This window comes from Heterodontus francisci, chromosome 41, assembly GCF_036365525.1.
Source record: "Heterodontus francisci isolate sHetFra1 chromosome 41, sHetFra1.hap1, whole genome shotgun sequence".
Taxonomy (NCBI): Eukaryota; Metazoa; Chordata; class Chondrichthyes; order Heterodontiformes; family Heterodontidae; genus Heterodontus; species Heterodontus francisci.
Window position 1 is genome coordinate 29,658,167 of NC_090411.1, and position 16,071 is coordinate 29,674,237.

The 16,071-nt window shown below is 45.2% G+C and overlaps 2 protein-coding genes across 3 annotated transcripts in view; one reads left to right on the plus strand and one right to left on the minus strand.

Annotated features, from left to right (window-relative positions):
• syt3 (synaptotagmin III) overlaps positions 1-3,284 on the minus strand; it is a 47,820-nt gene extending 44,536 nt beyond the window's left edge. For both annotated transcript variants that reach the window (XM_068019674.1, XM_068019675.1), the window contains exon 1: positions 2,216-3,284. In XM_068019674.1, coding sequence (XP_067875775.1) covers positions 2,216-2,369 — 154 coding nt within the window. In that variant the 5' untranslated portion in view covers positions 2,370-3,284. The remainder of the gene's footprint in view (positions 1-2,215) is intronic.
• The window catches only part of LOC137353417 (putative uncharacterized protein C19orf81), a 187,298-nt gene that overhangs the window by 124,202 nt on the left and 47,025 nt on the right, over positions 1-16,071 (plus strand). The gene's annotated exons all lie outside the window — the stretch shown is intronic.

A 16,071-nucleotide genomic window follows, 5' to 3' on the forward strand; every position in this document is an offset into this window, starting at 1 on the left:
GTCAGATAGAGTGGGGGATGTCTTGGCCAATGTATATCCCTCAACTAGCGATTAAAACAGATTATCTGGGCATAATCATATGATGATGTTACATCCCCTCACTACCGTAACGCTGCCAATGAATGTGGGCACAACTGGGAATGTTGGTACAATTTCTCCTCCCACTCGTCCCAAGATGCTAACAACAGCTGTCATGTGACAATCTCTGCCTCTGCACAGAACAGGAACCTGGGCCCTTCTGTTTGCCTCACCCACTCAGTGCTCTAACCAGCTGAGTTATCGGTCGCACCCCATTGTTCCTTGTATCGAACGGTCTGAGGATGGTTTCATAGGGTTCCGTTCTGTTTCGCCAGCACAATTTTACGCAACAAGATAAGCAAGAAAAAGTCAACTCCTGTCAAGGGCGGCATCTGTGATAAATGTTTGTGAAGCAACCAGGTGGCACACCGTCGGCAGAGCTCCATGTGTTATGTAAAGTGAGACTTCTGATAACCAAACATCGTTTGCAACAGCCTTGCAAATGTGAAGCCAATTTTAACCCTACACATCCATTGGAATCCAGATAGGTTGGCAGTTAAAAACTCCCAAATTGCTTGCCCGTCTTGAGGCCAATTGATCGATTGCAATTTTAACTGAACAGCCGGCAAGGACACCGGCCCAGAGTTGGCCGGGGTGTGCAGTCCTTTTACATGTACGCTTCGGGAACCCAACGGCAGTTAGTGCCAAAATGCCTGAGCGGATGTCATTAGTCAAGTCCACCAGTCCGCTTTCTCACACCATCCCCAAATCCCTTCAGCGACACATGTACCTGTCCTCTGAACCCAGGCGCACAGATAAATATAATGATCCCACTCTCTGGGCTAAGAGCGGCACCCCGTAAGGGAACACAGCGTCAGAGAACTGGTGCTATAGCATCATAGCCAGACCTGCGCTCGGTGCTCCCTGGTGATAGTGCAGGAATGTGTGAGTTTAACTGATGCTGTTGCCTTTAAGCCTCTGCCTGATAACTTCACTGGTTTCCAGCCTCTCAGAGCAGACAGCCTTACTGCCAATGAATGGGGCCTATGCAGTTAAAAGACCTCTGCAATCTGGAAGATTCATGATTTATTTGCAGTAAAGCTCTGCATATTAATTGAGAATCATTCCTGGCCTGCCAAACCTTTTTAAAAAAAGTTGCAACCAAGTTTCATGCATCTGAAGAAACAATGGACTCTGCCGCCAACAGACAGCTCCAACTTATTCGATCTACAACCCTCCCTACTTTGGAATGACAGGTGTCAAGGCAAGGCCATCTTACCACCTCAGTACCAACAAGCAAGACTTACTTGTGAATCCTTCAATTTTAGATCATTTTATTCATGGGGTTTCAACCAGGGCTTATTGGGTAGCACCCACTCGCCTCTGAGTCAGCAGGCTGTGGGCTTAAGTCACACTCCAAAGACTTGCACATACAATCTAGGTTGACACGCTTGTGCAGTACTGAGGGAGTGCTGCACTGTCAGAGCTGCCATCTTTCAGATGATACATTAAACCGAGACCCCCTTCTGCCCTCATAGGTGGACGTAAAAGGTTCCCACAGCACTGTTTCCAAGAAGAGCAGGTGTCCTGGCCAACATTTGTCCCTCAACCAACATCTTGAAAACAGACGATCCACTCATTATCACATTACTGTGTGTGGGAGCTTGCTGTGCGCAAATTGGCTGCCGCATTTCCTACATTACAACAGCGACTATGCAAATCTGCCTTTCCTAATTTTCATATTTGCCACCTGGAGGAGTGGATTGTCTGCCCGTTGTGGGAACCGCCCAATTTTCATCCCATTAATGCCATTGTGCAGAGGAGTAGGATGGGGCAAACATGGCTGCCACTCCTTGGGAACCAGGGGCAGCTGGGAATGGGCAATAAATGCCTGCCTTGCCAGCAACGCCTGCATCCAAGAATTAATTTTAAAAAAACATGTGCCCAAACTTTACAACTGCTATGATCTGGAAGGCCTGAACATGCGATGGAAGCAGATTCGATAGTAACTTTGGATATATACCAAAAAAGGAAAGATTTGCAGGGCTATGGGGAGTGGGATGAATTGGATAGATCTTTCAAAGAGCTGGCACAGTCACGATGGACCAAATGGCCTCCTTCTGTGCAATAAGGTTCTATAATTCTATCCAGTAAAGAATGGGGGACCCTGTTTCCCGCGGCTCTGTAGTCCCATTACCTGTCTCGATGTGGCGTGTGCGGTCTCGATCCCGCAGGAGGTAGGAGAACTCAATGCATTTCTCGTTGTTGCGGTTTCCCCTGACACTGAAGCACAGTTCATTGACCAACGCCAGCGCGTTTCGGCAGAGCTCTTCCTCCCCGTCTCCGGACATCGCGCCACAGCATCGCCTTTGCACAGGGAAAGAAAAACCACGGAAACTTCCCAACAGGACACAGAAGGCGGTCAGCCGAGTGGGGAAGACCCTCAGCGGGAACTGACTCCAAGTATCAGCCGCGACTCTCTCAGATCCTGGGAGGAGGGGACGGAGAGGAAATATGTTCACAATCTGGGACCTGCTTGAAAAGGGTCTTGACTGAAGTGGGGATCTTCTTGAAAATTTCAATCCTTGATCCTCAGCGATTGAGTCTGCTGATCTCAACTCTGGCAAACCAGCTCCTGTGAGGAGTCCTTTCTCGATGGTGAAGCAGAACAAATTGTTTGAGTTTGGTTAAAATATAAGCCACAATCTTGCATGACCTCAGCCAAACTTTGGATGGACCTGCACGGTGAACAAATCTCAAAAATTTAGGGAATTCTTTCTTCTTCCCTGTTGATTGGGTAGGAAAGCCGCCACCCTTTTCCCCTTCCTGTGTCAGAGCTCTCGGGGTCTTCTGTGTCCTGGAGGATAATGAGGCTTTAGTGCAGGTTGTAGTTAAGGGCAGGACTCCTGTTTACCCTCCTGCCCTGGGGAACCTTGTTGTCTTTCCACAGATGAGCAGAGGCCCTTCTCATGGTTTTCTTTTCTCCGAGGGCTTGAAATACTCTTGAATTTTCAGCACCGAGAGGTGATTTGAAGACCCAAAAATTCAAGGAATGATATCCTGTCACTGATTTTTCACCCTTTCCTCACCACAAAAACGCGTGGTTATTGAGCACTGTTTGGTGTGGAACACAGTGAAGATGATTGCTCAGAGAGCTCTTGCAATATCGCCTTCAAGCCCCATTTTCATTGCTATTCGGGAAGAAGAGGCAATGTGCTTAAAGCAGTGACTAATCTGTCTCACAGTTGAAAGTCATCCTGAAGGTGGCCCCTCTGCTTCTTATTCCTGCAAGGGAAATGAAGCTTGTAATGAACAGTGCAGAAAGGAGAATGCATTTCTCGTTGGTTCCTTCATTATCACATAACACTCAGCTACCAAATATATCTCAGCCCACCTACACACAGCATTAATGCGGAACGTCCAAAAGTAGAATTACCAACAAGGGCCAAAAATCGGAGCGTGTGCTGAGTGCAATTAGCAACCAACTCAAGCCCGACCCTTTAAAGGAGAATCCCGAGGGAGTGTGGGGGAGAAAATATACGAGGCTCCAATACGAAATGAGGAAGAGGCAACACAAGGGAAAGCAAATTGCAGGAAATATCCACTGGCATTTGCTGTGACTGCAGCAGGAAATGGATTTGAGGAGCAGGAATGATGGGCCGAATGGCTTAATCCTGTTCTAAATGTTCCTATGTTCCATCTCCTCTGTCTTCCCATTCACTGTGCCTTTCCTGTCCTCACCTCTCTATCTTTCCCCTCTCTCTCGGTCTTTCCCCTTCCTTCTCTTGCTTCCCTTCTGCAGGTGCAGCAAGTAATTAAGAAGGCAAATGGAATTTTGGCCTTTATTGCTAAGGGGAATGGAGTTTAAAAATAGGGAAGTCTTGTTACAACTGTATAGGGTTCTGGTGAGGCTGCACCTCGAATACTGTGTACAGTTTTGGTCCCCGTATTTAAGAAAGGATATACTGGCATTGGAGGCAGTTCAAGAGAGATTCACTAGGCTGATTCCTGGGAATCAAGAATGGCTAAACAGGTTAGGCCTTTATTCATTAGAGTTTAGAAGAATGAGGGGTGATCCTATTGAAAGGTACAAGATTCTGAGGGGGCAAGACAGGGTAGATGTTGAGAAGATGTTTCCACTAGTGGGGGAATCTCGAACTAGGGGACATAGTTACAGAATAAGGGGACACCCATTTAAAACTGAGATGCGAAGGAATTTCTTCACTCAGAGGGTAGTGAATGTCTGGAATTCTCTACCTCAGAGAGTTGAGGAGGCTAGATCACTGAAAGTATTTAAAGAGGAGGTAGATAGATTTTTGAAATAATCGGGGAGTTGAGGAGCTGGCACGAAGGAGGAGTTGAGGTCTGGGGTAGATCATCCATGATCTTATTGAATGGCGGAGCAGGCTTGAGGGGCCGAATGGCCTACTCCTGCTCTTATTTCTTATGTTGTCACACTCTCCCTTTCTCCTCCCTCTCTCTGTCTTTCCCCTTGTCACTCTCCATTAAAGGCCTACTCCCCGACCCGAACCCGACGGGACCCGACGACATGTGTCACGTTCGGGTCGGGTTGGGTTGCTCTTCCGCGTCCGGCTTTCGGGCTCGGTTCGGGTCAGGTCGGGCCCGGGTCCGGGTCTCACACACAAAGTAAGAATTGCACTTTGCTCTGCTGGCAAGTGTTAAAAGTAAAAAAAACCTACCTGAGCTGGGATTCCGGGACGTCAAAGAGGGAAACTCCGAGCCTGCGCAGTGAGCGAGTGAGCGTCTCTATGACATCATCACGCTCATGCTGCAGCTTCCTGCAGATTCAGAGTCGCAAGTTAGGTAAAGGGAACATTCCGGTGGGGTTGGGTCGGGTCAGGTTCGGGTCGGGTCAGGCGCGGGAAAAATTGGAGGGACCCGGGCTGGGTCAGGCTAGAGTCCGATGTGGTTCTGTCAGATTCGGGTCAGGGTTTTTTCCCCTGACCTGGGCAGGCCTTTACTCTCCATCCTTTTCTCTCTCTCTCTCTCTATCCCCCATTCCTTCCTTCCCTGTCTATCTGCACCCCTCTAATTTCTAGCTGTTTATACATCTACTTCTCTCATAATTCTCTTCACATGTGATATTAACCCCTTCTTTCACTCTCTGGAGAGTTCTTGCCACAGTTCTGCATGGTTAATCCGTTCTCTCACTCTCCTTTGAGATTTCCGAGTGCATTCATATAATTAATGAACCTTTATTCTCATTTCATCTTTCCCTCTCAGTCTAAAGACAAAGCACATTAATCAATATGTATGAAAAATGATACATTGGAATGGCAACTCTCTAGAGACATGATGGCATCGGAATGACAAGGTGGTTTACCCTCTCCATCTCTTATCCACATTCCTATTTTAAATGAGTAACCCTTTCTTTCCTTACACATTAACCCTTTCTCTGTGTGGATTGACTCCAGTTGATTCTGATATCATCCTTGTGAATCTTTTTTTTGCACCTTCTCCAGTGGATCTATATCCTTTCAATCACATGGAAACCCAAACTGTGTATGTTACTCCAAGTGTGGTCAAACCAAGATTCAATGTAAATTTAGCATAACTTTTCATTTTCAATTTTATCCCTCTAGAAATGAACCGATGTTTTGTTTGATAGTACTGATGTAATTTGCTATTGAGTAACCGCTAGTCATTGTACCTGTTGCTACCTGTGCCTCTCTGTCCCAAAGTGCATTAATGTACCCAAGACTCAAACTGCTGATCTCTATTTTAATCGCTTCCATTCTCTTTCACCTGAACTCTTGTACATTAGTGCAGGGGGTATAACTCCCTGACATCTCACCTCTCTCTGGTCCTCCCTCTCTCTCTCTCTCTGAATTGCTCTCCATTATTTCTCCCTTTCTTTCCTTAAAACCGCTCTCTGGTTCTTCCACCATGGAAGGCATCGTGAGCCATCCTTACCCAATGTGCACGTGTTCCAGCTGGAGTGGGGAATGCCAGTCAGTTTGTTCCCTCCCCCAGGCCCCAGGGAGGTGCTGAGACTCAGTGCGACAGCCCAAATATGGCTCTGTGATGGGCTTACCTTAGGACACAGAAACTGATAGCTCAGTATTAAAGCATGCAACATAGGACGATAGGAGCAAGAGGAGGTCATTCAGCCCCCTGAATCTGTTCTACCATTCAATGAGATCATGGCTGATCTGTGAACTAATTCCATATACCCAACTTTACTCCAAATCCCTGAATACCCTTGGTGAGCAAAAATCTATCAATCTCAGTTTTAAAATCAACAATTGACCTAGCATCAGTTGCAGTTTATGGAAGAGAGTTCCAAACTTCTATCACCCTTTGCATGAAGAAGTGTTTTCTAATTTAAATCCTGAAAGGTCTGGCTCTAAATTTTAGACTCTGCCCCCCTAGTCCTAGATTCCCTGTTTCTCTGTATCAACCCTATCTGTTCCCCTTAATATCTTGAAAACTTTGATAACATCACCTCTTAACCTTCTAAATTCCAGGGAATACAACCCTAGCTTGTGTAATTACTCCTTGTAATTTAACCCTTAGAGTCAAGGTATCATTCCAGTAAATCTATACTGCATTCCCTCCAATATATCCTTCCACCACCATTAACCATAAACCATGAGGAGAGTATCTTTCTAAGGGTTTCTTTGCAGTCTGAAGTAAGCTTTCCACAGTGAGTTTATTTCTGAGACAGCTAACTCCCACTTCTAGCAATGGACCAGTAGCTAAAGGCACTTAACACACCAGAATTTCAGAGCTTTTATTCCCGGTCAGTGTTAAGCTTAATAAGGCCAGGTTAATAAAATCATAACAAAAGCAAACCAAGCATGAAGTGTTTATTTCTAGAGGAATAGAATTGAAAAGTAGAGAAGTTATGATAAACTTTTATAGAGCCTTGGTTAGACCACATTTGGAGTACTGCACACATTTCTGCTTACCATTTTATAAACAGGATTGAGAGGCACTGGAGGGGGTGCCAAAAAGATTCACAAAGATAACACCAGAACTGTGAGGTTATACCTATCAGGAAAGATTAAAGAGATCGTTGCTCCTTTCTGTTGTAAAGAGAAGGCTGAGAGGTGAGGTCTTTGAAATTGTGAAATGTTTGCAGACATGGAAAGCTAAAAATAAGACAGTGCCAGTTTTCGGGCAGTGGGACTGCTATGCATGATTACCCCCTCCCCCGCCACCTGCTCGAGGTGATGTAGGCAGCACGCAAACGTTGTGCAGCCTACTCATCAGCAGGATTGTGGCGTGCAGTGCAGCGCTAAATGCGCTGCTGACTGGCTGATCGCACAGCTGGGTGCCTGAGTGCATGCTTAGCTAGCACAAGTTACAGCTAGGTCCAGTCTTTAAAGGCAGCCTGCACTTCTTAAAGGAGATTCAGGCTGCAGCAGCTAGCGGAACTGTATTGAAAAGTGTTTCAGAGAAGGAGTAAACGTAGCAACTGAGCAGCAGGTCAGAGAGACCGCTTCCAGGTTCTCTGATGCGGTGCTAGAGGTGGAAAGGAAGAGAATGGTCATGTTTCCACAAAGGGCCAGGGAGCTCTCCAGGAACACACACTGTGAAGGGAGTGGGAGCAGATAGCCAGGGAGATCTATTCAAGGAGTGGTGGCCCTGGCTGCAGTGCAGGAAAAAGTTCAATGACCTTACACTAGTGGTCAAGGTCGGTGAATGCATCTTCAAATGCCATTTCCTATCCACTGCACTACCAAACTCACACACTGCTCGTGTTAACGCCCTTCCAAGCATGAAGTGAATTGGCCACCACTTTCGAGACTCTGGACTCCCATGGCATTGACACCAGTAGCGTTATGGAGCACAATTTTGCAGTCAAAGTGTTTCCATTTGTGCAGAAGACCCAAAATGGAGACGATCAGTACAGTCACTAATAAATCAGAAGAATTCATAAGAAACTTCTTTTCCCAGAGAGTGGTGAGAATGTGGAACGTACTATCACAGCGAGTGGTTGAGTCAAATCACATAGATGCATTTAACAGGAAGCATATGAGGGAAAATAGAACAGAGGGTTATGCTGATAGAGTAAGGTGCCAAAGGATCGGAGGAGGCTCGAGTAGAGTATAAAAGGTGAGCATTGACTAGTTGGGCCAAATGGCCTGTTTCTCTGCTGTATCTTATATATAATTCTAAGTACCTGATTTAATTGTGGATTGGGAGGTTTCTGGCCTAGGCATAGGGTAGCTAGTTAGGGTTCCGACTCCCAATCACTGTCTAGCAACCACTGTTGTGTTCATGTACACATGGATGTGAGGCAAAGACAAATTCTGGCTCTGCTGTGATGCTTCCCAAGTCAAATAGTCAGCCCTTCCTTCCTGTCTAGGCCTCCAGGTGTTGAAAGGCCACTGGGGTGAGGCGCCAGACCATGGCCCATATCTCCTCAATTCATATCTCCAGAACAGCTAACGGGAAGAAGATCATTATTGCCTTCTCTCCCTGTTTCTCAGGGATTCAAACTTCCTTGTTCCCTGTCAGAATTTTTGGTAAATGTTAACCAGCGCTCTGTTAGTAACCTCAGGATCAGCAGGTTGCGAGTTCAAGTCCCAGTCTGGGGTCTTGAGCATAAAATCCAGGCCGACACTCCCAGTGCAGTACTGAGGGAGTGCTGAGCTGTCAGAGGTGCCATCTTTCAGATGAGATGTTAAACCGAGGCCACGACTACCCCCTCAGCTGGAGGTAAAAGGTTCCATGGCCACTTTTCAGAAGAATAGCAGTGTCCCAGCCAATAATTATCCCTCAACCAACATCACTAATCAGATTATCACAATACTGTTTGTGGGAGCTTGCTGTACGCAGATTGGCTGCTGGGTTTCCTACAACAGTAACTACACTTCAGAAATTACTTGATTGGCTGTAAAGCACTTTGGGAAAAGCACTTTATAAATAGCAGTCTTTATTTTTTTTCTTTCACTGTCCCTACATCGTCACGATGATTTATCTCAGAGATGTTTTCATTTCCTATCCAATTAAAGAATCTCCTACTGAAGGTGAATTTGTATTCCTGCACGCACTCTACCAGGATCCTGAGAGCTGTGTTCTGCGAGTTCAATGAAGAAGGAAACGTTTAATTTCTCTTAACGATTCTCTAGTTTTTCTTCCTCTTGATTAAATATCAGCTCAGATGCCCCTCAATCTTCAACTAGTTGTTTTCCAAAAAAAACCCATTCTGGCTTAGCTCAGTCAAGCATAGTGCCTCTATCTGCATTGTGTTTGCTCCGATTCAGTTCAATTTCCCAAGGATCCCTTGTATACAGAAACCTTAAGCTCTTTCTTCTAGTCTCAACCTCGACGCTTCAGCTCAGCGGAGCAGTGAGTATTTGCAACACAGTGGAATCTATTTTCAAAGACGGTGTAAGGAACAGAGGAGAAGTTATCCCTCGCCTCCTGAAAATAGGACTGCAGCTGTCTCTCAGTCTCCACTCTGGGCTGGGCCACATTATCTCTGCTGACACTCCCAGTGCAGTACTGAGGGAGTGCTGCACTGTCGGAGGTGCCGTCTTTCGGATGAGCCGTTAAACCGAGCCCCCCATCTGCTCTCTCGGGTGGGCGTAAAAGATCCCATGAAATTACTTGTAGAAGAGAAGGGGAGTTTTCCCTGGTGTCCTGGCCAATATTTATCCCTCAAACATCACTTAAAAAAAAGATTATCTGGTCATGAGCACATTGCTGTTTGTGGGAGCTTGCTGTGCGCAAATTGGCTGCTACATTTTCAACATTACAACAATGACTACACTTCAAAAGTATTTATTTGGTTGTAAAACACTTTGAGACATCCTGAGGTTGTCAAATATTTACAGGAATGTCCCAAGAGTGTTAATATGTACGGGATAGGGTGGGAATCGCAGGAGTAAATATTTACAGGATCTGAGAAGTGTATCAATACTTGTAGGTGAGGTGGAATTCCCAGAGCGAGACAATATTTACAGAGGAAGCCCAGAAGTGTGTCAGTATTTATAGGGGTGAGGCAATATTTATAGTGGGGGGAATCCCAAGAGCAAGTCATTATGTTCCCCAAACATAAAATCACCCCTTTATTCGGCGTGACAGTCAAGAAGTTTCAATATATGTATGTGGGCATTTGGTAGCATCCAGTGGCTAAATGGAAGGGAGTGGGTGGGGGCACCCATGGGTGCTGCTTTCCAGGTGCATCGCCCACTCTGACCAACTCTGTGTGCCCGATGGTGTCCTATGCACATGGTCTCCAAATACTTAGTAGCTGTCGTCTAGAGACCCAGAGAAGATAAAACAGCTGCTGGATTGCTGCATGATTTAGTCTCAGTGCACATATTAAACTGAAGCTGCTGAGGGAAACACCAGCTGACTCCTGACTACATCACCTCTTAGAGTAACCTCCGTCTAACCAGCTAGGTGCCTAATGTTGCTAAGCAACAGTCCCAACAGAAAATTTGCAGAACGCCAGTTTTCACCGTTGAACATATTTACTGTCAAGTTATTTTCTCTTTCCTAATTCTTTTCAAATGACCAAACGCCCTTGCATTTATATAAAGAGTCTTTCACCACCGAATGATGTCCCAAAGTGCTTTACAGCCAATGAAGTACTTTTGAAGTGCAGTTGCTAATGTAATGTAGGAAACAAGGCAGCCAATTTGTGCACAGCAAGATCCCACAAACAGCAATGTTTATTTGCTTATAATCTGTCTCTAGTGATGTTGCTTGATGGGTAAATATTAGTCCAGGACACTGGGGAGAACCTGCGCTGCTCTTCTTTGAAAGTGGCCTCCGAGATCTCTGCTCTCTTCCAATCCTGGCCTCCGAGATCTCTGCTCTCTTCCAATCCTGTCCTCCGAGATCTCTGCTCTCTTCCAATCCTGGCCTCCGAGATCTCTGCTCTCTCCCAATCCTGACCCAGGAGATCTCTGCTCCCTTCCAATCCTGGCCACTTGCACATCCCAATTTCCATCAAGCATTCAGCTGCTTATACCCTAAATTCTGGAATTCCCTACCTAAACCTCTGTGCCTCTCTCGCCACCTCTAAGACACTTCTTCAACCTACTTCTTTGACAATCCTTTTGCTCACCTGTCCTAGTATCTCCTTAAATGGTTTGGTGCTAAATTTTGCTTGATAATTGCTCCTGTGAAGCACCTAATGTTTTACGATGTTAAAGGTGCTATATAAATGAAAGTTATTGTTGTAGTGCTGTGTGTCTATCCCAGGTTCCGACGACAAACATTCATCTCCTTTGTCTCCTCTTCAGGCCAGTCAACTGTGCCGCGAAAGAGAAGCAATATAAAATAAAAGATGCAAGTCTAAAGAGGGTGCAGAAACAGTGAGACCTGGGGGTATATGTGCACAAGTCATTGAAGGTGGCAGGGCAGATTGAGAAAGTGGTTGATAAAACATACGACATCCTGGGCTTTGTAAATAGGGGAATAGAATACAAAACAAGGAAGTTATGGTGAACCTTTGTAAAACACTGGTTCAGTCTCAACTGGAGTATTGTGTCCAATTCTGGGAACCACACTTTAAGAAGGATGTGAAGGCTTTAGGGAGGTTTCAGAAAAGATTGATGGGAATGGTTCAAGGAATGAGGGGCTTCAGTTACGTGGATAGATTGGAAAAGTTGAAGCTGTTTTCCTTTAAGAAAAGATTGAGAGGGGATTTGATAGAAGCATTCAAAAGCATGAGGGGTCCGGGCAGAGCAGTTGGGCAGAAACTACCAGTTGGTGGAAGGGTCGAGGAGCAGAGGACACCGATTTTAGGTGATTGGCAAAAGAACTAATGGCGACATGAAGAAAAACTTTTTTTCGGCAGGAAATGGTTAGGGTCTGGAATGCACTGCCTGAGAGTGCGGTGGAGGCAGATTTAATAGTGGCCTTCAAAAGGGAATTAGATAATTATCTGAAGAGAAAAAATTTGCAGGGCTACGGGAAAGAGGCTGGGGAGTGGGACGCGAGCCCTTTCTGCACAAGGGCACTCTCTGACCAATCCATGTCCCTGGTTAGAATGAATCAGCTTTCTCCACAAGCTGAGGGGAATATGAGAGAAAGCCTCTCGCTGCTGCTCAGTGTCTAGTCCAACAGCTTTGTTGTCAGAGCCTCAGGTCATCTTGAAACGTCTTAATTTGTATGCTGTAATTATTCCTCTTCCTGTCCCTCCTATTCTGCTGCTCCTTGTTAATTGCTCTCCTGTCTCAATGAGAATTGTCCTTCCTCTCCCTTTCCACCTCTTCTCGCTCCCTCTCTGGGGCCCTTGATTCCCAAGAAGTAGTGGGGCCTCCACTACCTCAGTCGATGGTTCTTCTTCCCCTGTGCAGCTTAACAGCAAGGATCACCAGGCTATTCGACCATGAAAGATCTCACCGCCCTGTGCAATCTGAACCTCACCTGGCTCCCACACACTGGATGGCAATTGGGGCTAGAACCTAGGCAGCCACTCCGTTCCCAAACCCAGTGTTTCTACAGCACTAGGCAGCAAGCTTCACATGGATAGAGATCAGGAGCAGGAACCCTGGCTGATTTTCCCTCTCCCTAAACTAGAGACTGATACTTCTCTGCAGCACCGAGGGAGCGTTGCACTGTTGGAGGTGCCACCTTGGGGATGAGACGTTGAACCAAGGCCCTGTCTGCTTTCTCAGGTGGATGTTAACGATCCCGCAGCCACTATTTGGAAGAAGAGCAGGGGAGTTCTCCCCGGTGTCCTGCATCATTTATCCCTGTATCAACATCGCTGTAAATAGATCATCTGGTCATTATCGCATTGCTGCTTGTGGGATCTTGCTGTGCACAAATTGGCTGCCGCGCTCCCTACATTACATAGAGTTATACAGCACAGAAACAGCCCATCATGTTTATGCCGACCATCAACACCTATCCTAATCCCATTTTCTAGCACTTGGCCCGTAGCCTCGTATGCTATGGCATTTCAAGTGCTCATCTAAATACTTCTTAAATGTTGTGAGAATTCCAAAGTCTAACCAACAGCTGAGAGAGAAAAAATTCCTCCTCATCTTTGTCATAAATGGGAGACTATTTATTTTTAAACTGTGCCCCTTAGTTCTAGACTCCCCCACAAGGGGAACATCCTCTCAGCATTCGCCCTGTCAAGTCCAGTCAGAACCTTGTATGTTTCAATAAGAACACCTCTTATTCTTTTAAGCTCCAATGAGTATCGGCCCAACCTGTTCAACCATTCCTCATAAGACAACCCCTTCATCCCAGGAATCAGCCTAATGAACCTTCTCTGAACTGATTCCAATGCATCCAGGCCTGACCATTTATCCACTTTCAAAGATGCCAAACACCGTAATATTTCCCTCTCACTCTGTTTCTCCTATCCAATATTTCACATTCCTCCTCTTTAACTACATTGATAGAATCATAGAATGGTTACAGCACAGAACGAGGCCATTCAGCCCTGTTGTGTCTGTGCTGGCTCTCTGCAAGTGCAACTCACCTAGTCTCACTCCCCTGCCTTTTCCCCGTAACCCTGCCAATTTTTTCTCTTCAGATAATTATCTAACTCCCTTTTGAAGGCCACAATTGAATCTGCCTCCACCACTCTCAGGCAGTGCATTCCAGATCCTAATCAGTCGCTGCGTAAAGAAGTTTTTCCTCATTTCACCATTGCTTCTTTTGCCAAACATCTTAAATCGGTGTCTTCTGCTCCTCGACCCTTCCACCAACTGGTAGTTTCTGCCCAACTGCTCTGCCCGGACCCCTCATGCTTTTGAAAACCTCTATCAAATCCCCTCTCAATCTTTTCTTTAAGGAAAACAGCCTCAGCTTTTCCAATCTATCCACGTAACTGAAGCCCCTCATCCCTGGAATCATTCTCATCAATCTTTTCTGCAACGTCTCTTAAGCCTTCACATCCTTCTTAAAGTGTGGTGCCCAGAATTGGACACAATGCTCCAGTTGAGATGAACCAGTGTTTTACAAAGATTCACCATAACTTCCTTGCTTTTGTACTCAACACCCCTATTTATAAAGCCCAGGATGCCGTATATTTTCTCGACCTGCCCTGCCACCTTCAATGATTTGTGCACATATACCCCCAGGTCTCACTGTTTCTGCACCCTCTTTAGAATTGTATCCTTTATTTTATATTGCTTCTCCTTGTTCTTCCTTCCAAAATGTATCACTTCACATTTCATTGATAAAGATAATCGCACACAGCCCAGGTCCTGGGGATGACCGCTTCGTGAACAAATATTTTTTACAATGGGTTTGAGATGCTCTCTACACATTTGGTAGATGGATGTCAGTTATTTTGGGACAATGTTTTTTGGGATTCAATGTCTACTATATGAATTTATTGATTCGTTGTGTAGATCCCTACAGACCAAACTCCTTCCTATTCATGCCCACTGCCTGTATCCTATTGGACCAAACTCCTTCCCATCCATTCCCAGTCTGTAGCTACCAATAGATCAAATTCCTTTTTGTGGGCTCTCAGTTTGTAGAATCCAGTTTGTAGACTAAACCTCTTCCCATTCATTTCCAGTGTGGCAGATCCAAAGGGATCAAATTGTTTTCCCCATCGCTCTCAGTCTGCTGATTCTAACAGTCCAACCTACTCCCACTCACCCACTTTGTGCAGGTACCTGGGACTATTATTTCCCATTCACTCCCAGTGCGTGGACCGCAATGGAATAACCTCCATCCCATTCATTCCCAATGCAACAGTCTTGTCCACTCCCAGTAGCCAATAATTGCATTTCCTGCTGAAAAACCATCTTGATTCACTGAGGCTGATGATGGCCATGAAAATAGTGATGGTTAAAAGCTCAGGAACGATGGGGGAGAAAATAAGAAAAAAGAACAGCATTGTTGGTGACATAAATTTTGTGAAATTAGAAAAAAAGACAAATGTTAATTTAAAAAAATGCAACTCAATAAGCATCCATCTCAGATAAATATATTTACAGAGAGAAAATCCCCACTAATATACTGGTCTCTGTCGAATGTTACAAAATCATATCCTACATTTCTCTTCTTTGCAGCTCTGGGTATTAGTGGCCATTCTGTCTGCCTGACCTATTATAGGTAAAAATATTTAGCTTTATTGGACTATAGTATCGACTGTGAGTTTATTAGATTTTGTATTTATCAAAGTGGGGACTGTCCGTGGAATAATGAGCAATCCCAAACAAGCACCCATAGGTCAGGTACAGCACGGGGTTAGATACAGAGTAAAGTTCCCTCTACACTATCCCATCAAACACTCCCAAGGCATGTGCAGCACGGGGTTAGATACAGAGTAAAGTTCCCTCTACACTGTCCCAGGGCAGGTACAGCATGGGGTTAGATACAGAGCAAAGCTCCCTCTACACTATCCCATCAAACACTCCCAAGGCATGTGCAGCACAGCTTAGATACAGGGTAAAGCTCCCTCTACACTGTCCCATCAAACACTCCCAGGGCAGGTACAGCACGGGGTTAGATACAGGGTAAAGCTCCCTCTACACTGTCCCATCAAACAGTCCCAGGGCAGATAGAGCATGAGTGCGGTACAGAGTAAAGTCAGAGTTGGACCTTCTTCTCGAACCACAGTTAGAGGTACAACAACTGAAGGCAGCTAAGAATCACATGTAGGTCAGACTGGGGTAAGAACAGCAAGTTTCCTTCCCTGAACGATATTAGTGAACCAGTTGTTTTTTTTATGACAATCCGATAGCTTCATAGTCACTATTTCTGATAACAGATTTTAATCTCCAAATTTTTATAAATTGAATCCAAATTCTCATAGTGCATTTGACTTCTTGTTGTCTGGATTACTAATCCAGCAATTTAACCACTAAACTACCTAACTATAATCTCTTTGCTCCTTTACTTCTTTTAAAGTCTTACTATTTCATGTCTTTTTCCTCATAAAATGTGTTACCTCACTTTCTCTGCATTAAATTTCACCCATCATCAGTTAACTAACTTCTGAACATCTTCCTAAAGTCACTTATAGTCCTCTTCACAGCGAGCCATATTGTTGTGTTGAGTCCTGGCTGTATTTAATTTTTAAAAATATTTTTCTTCAGTCCCTTAAACTTTTTCTATTGAGGACAAACATACAAACTGGGCACAGCA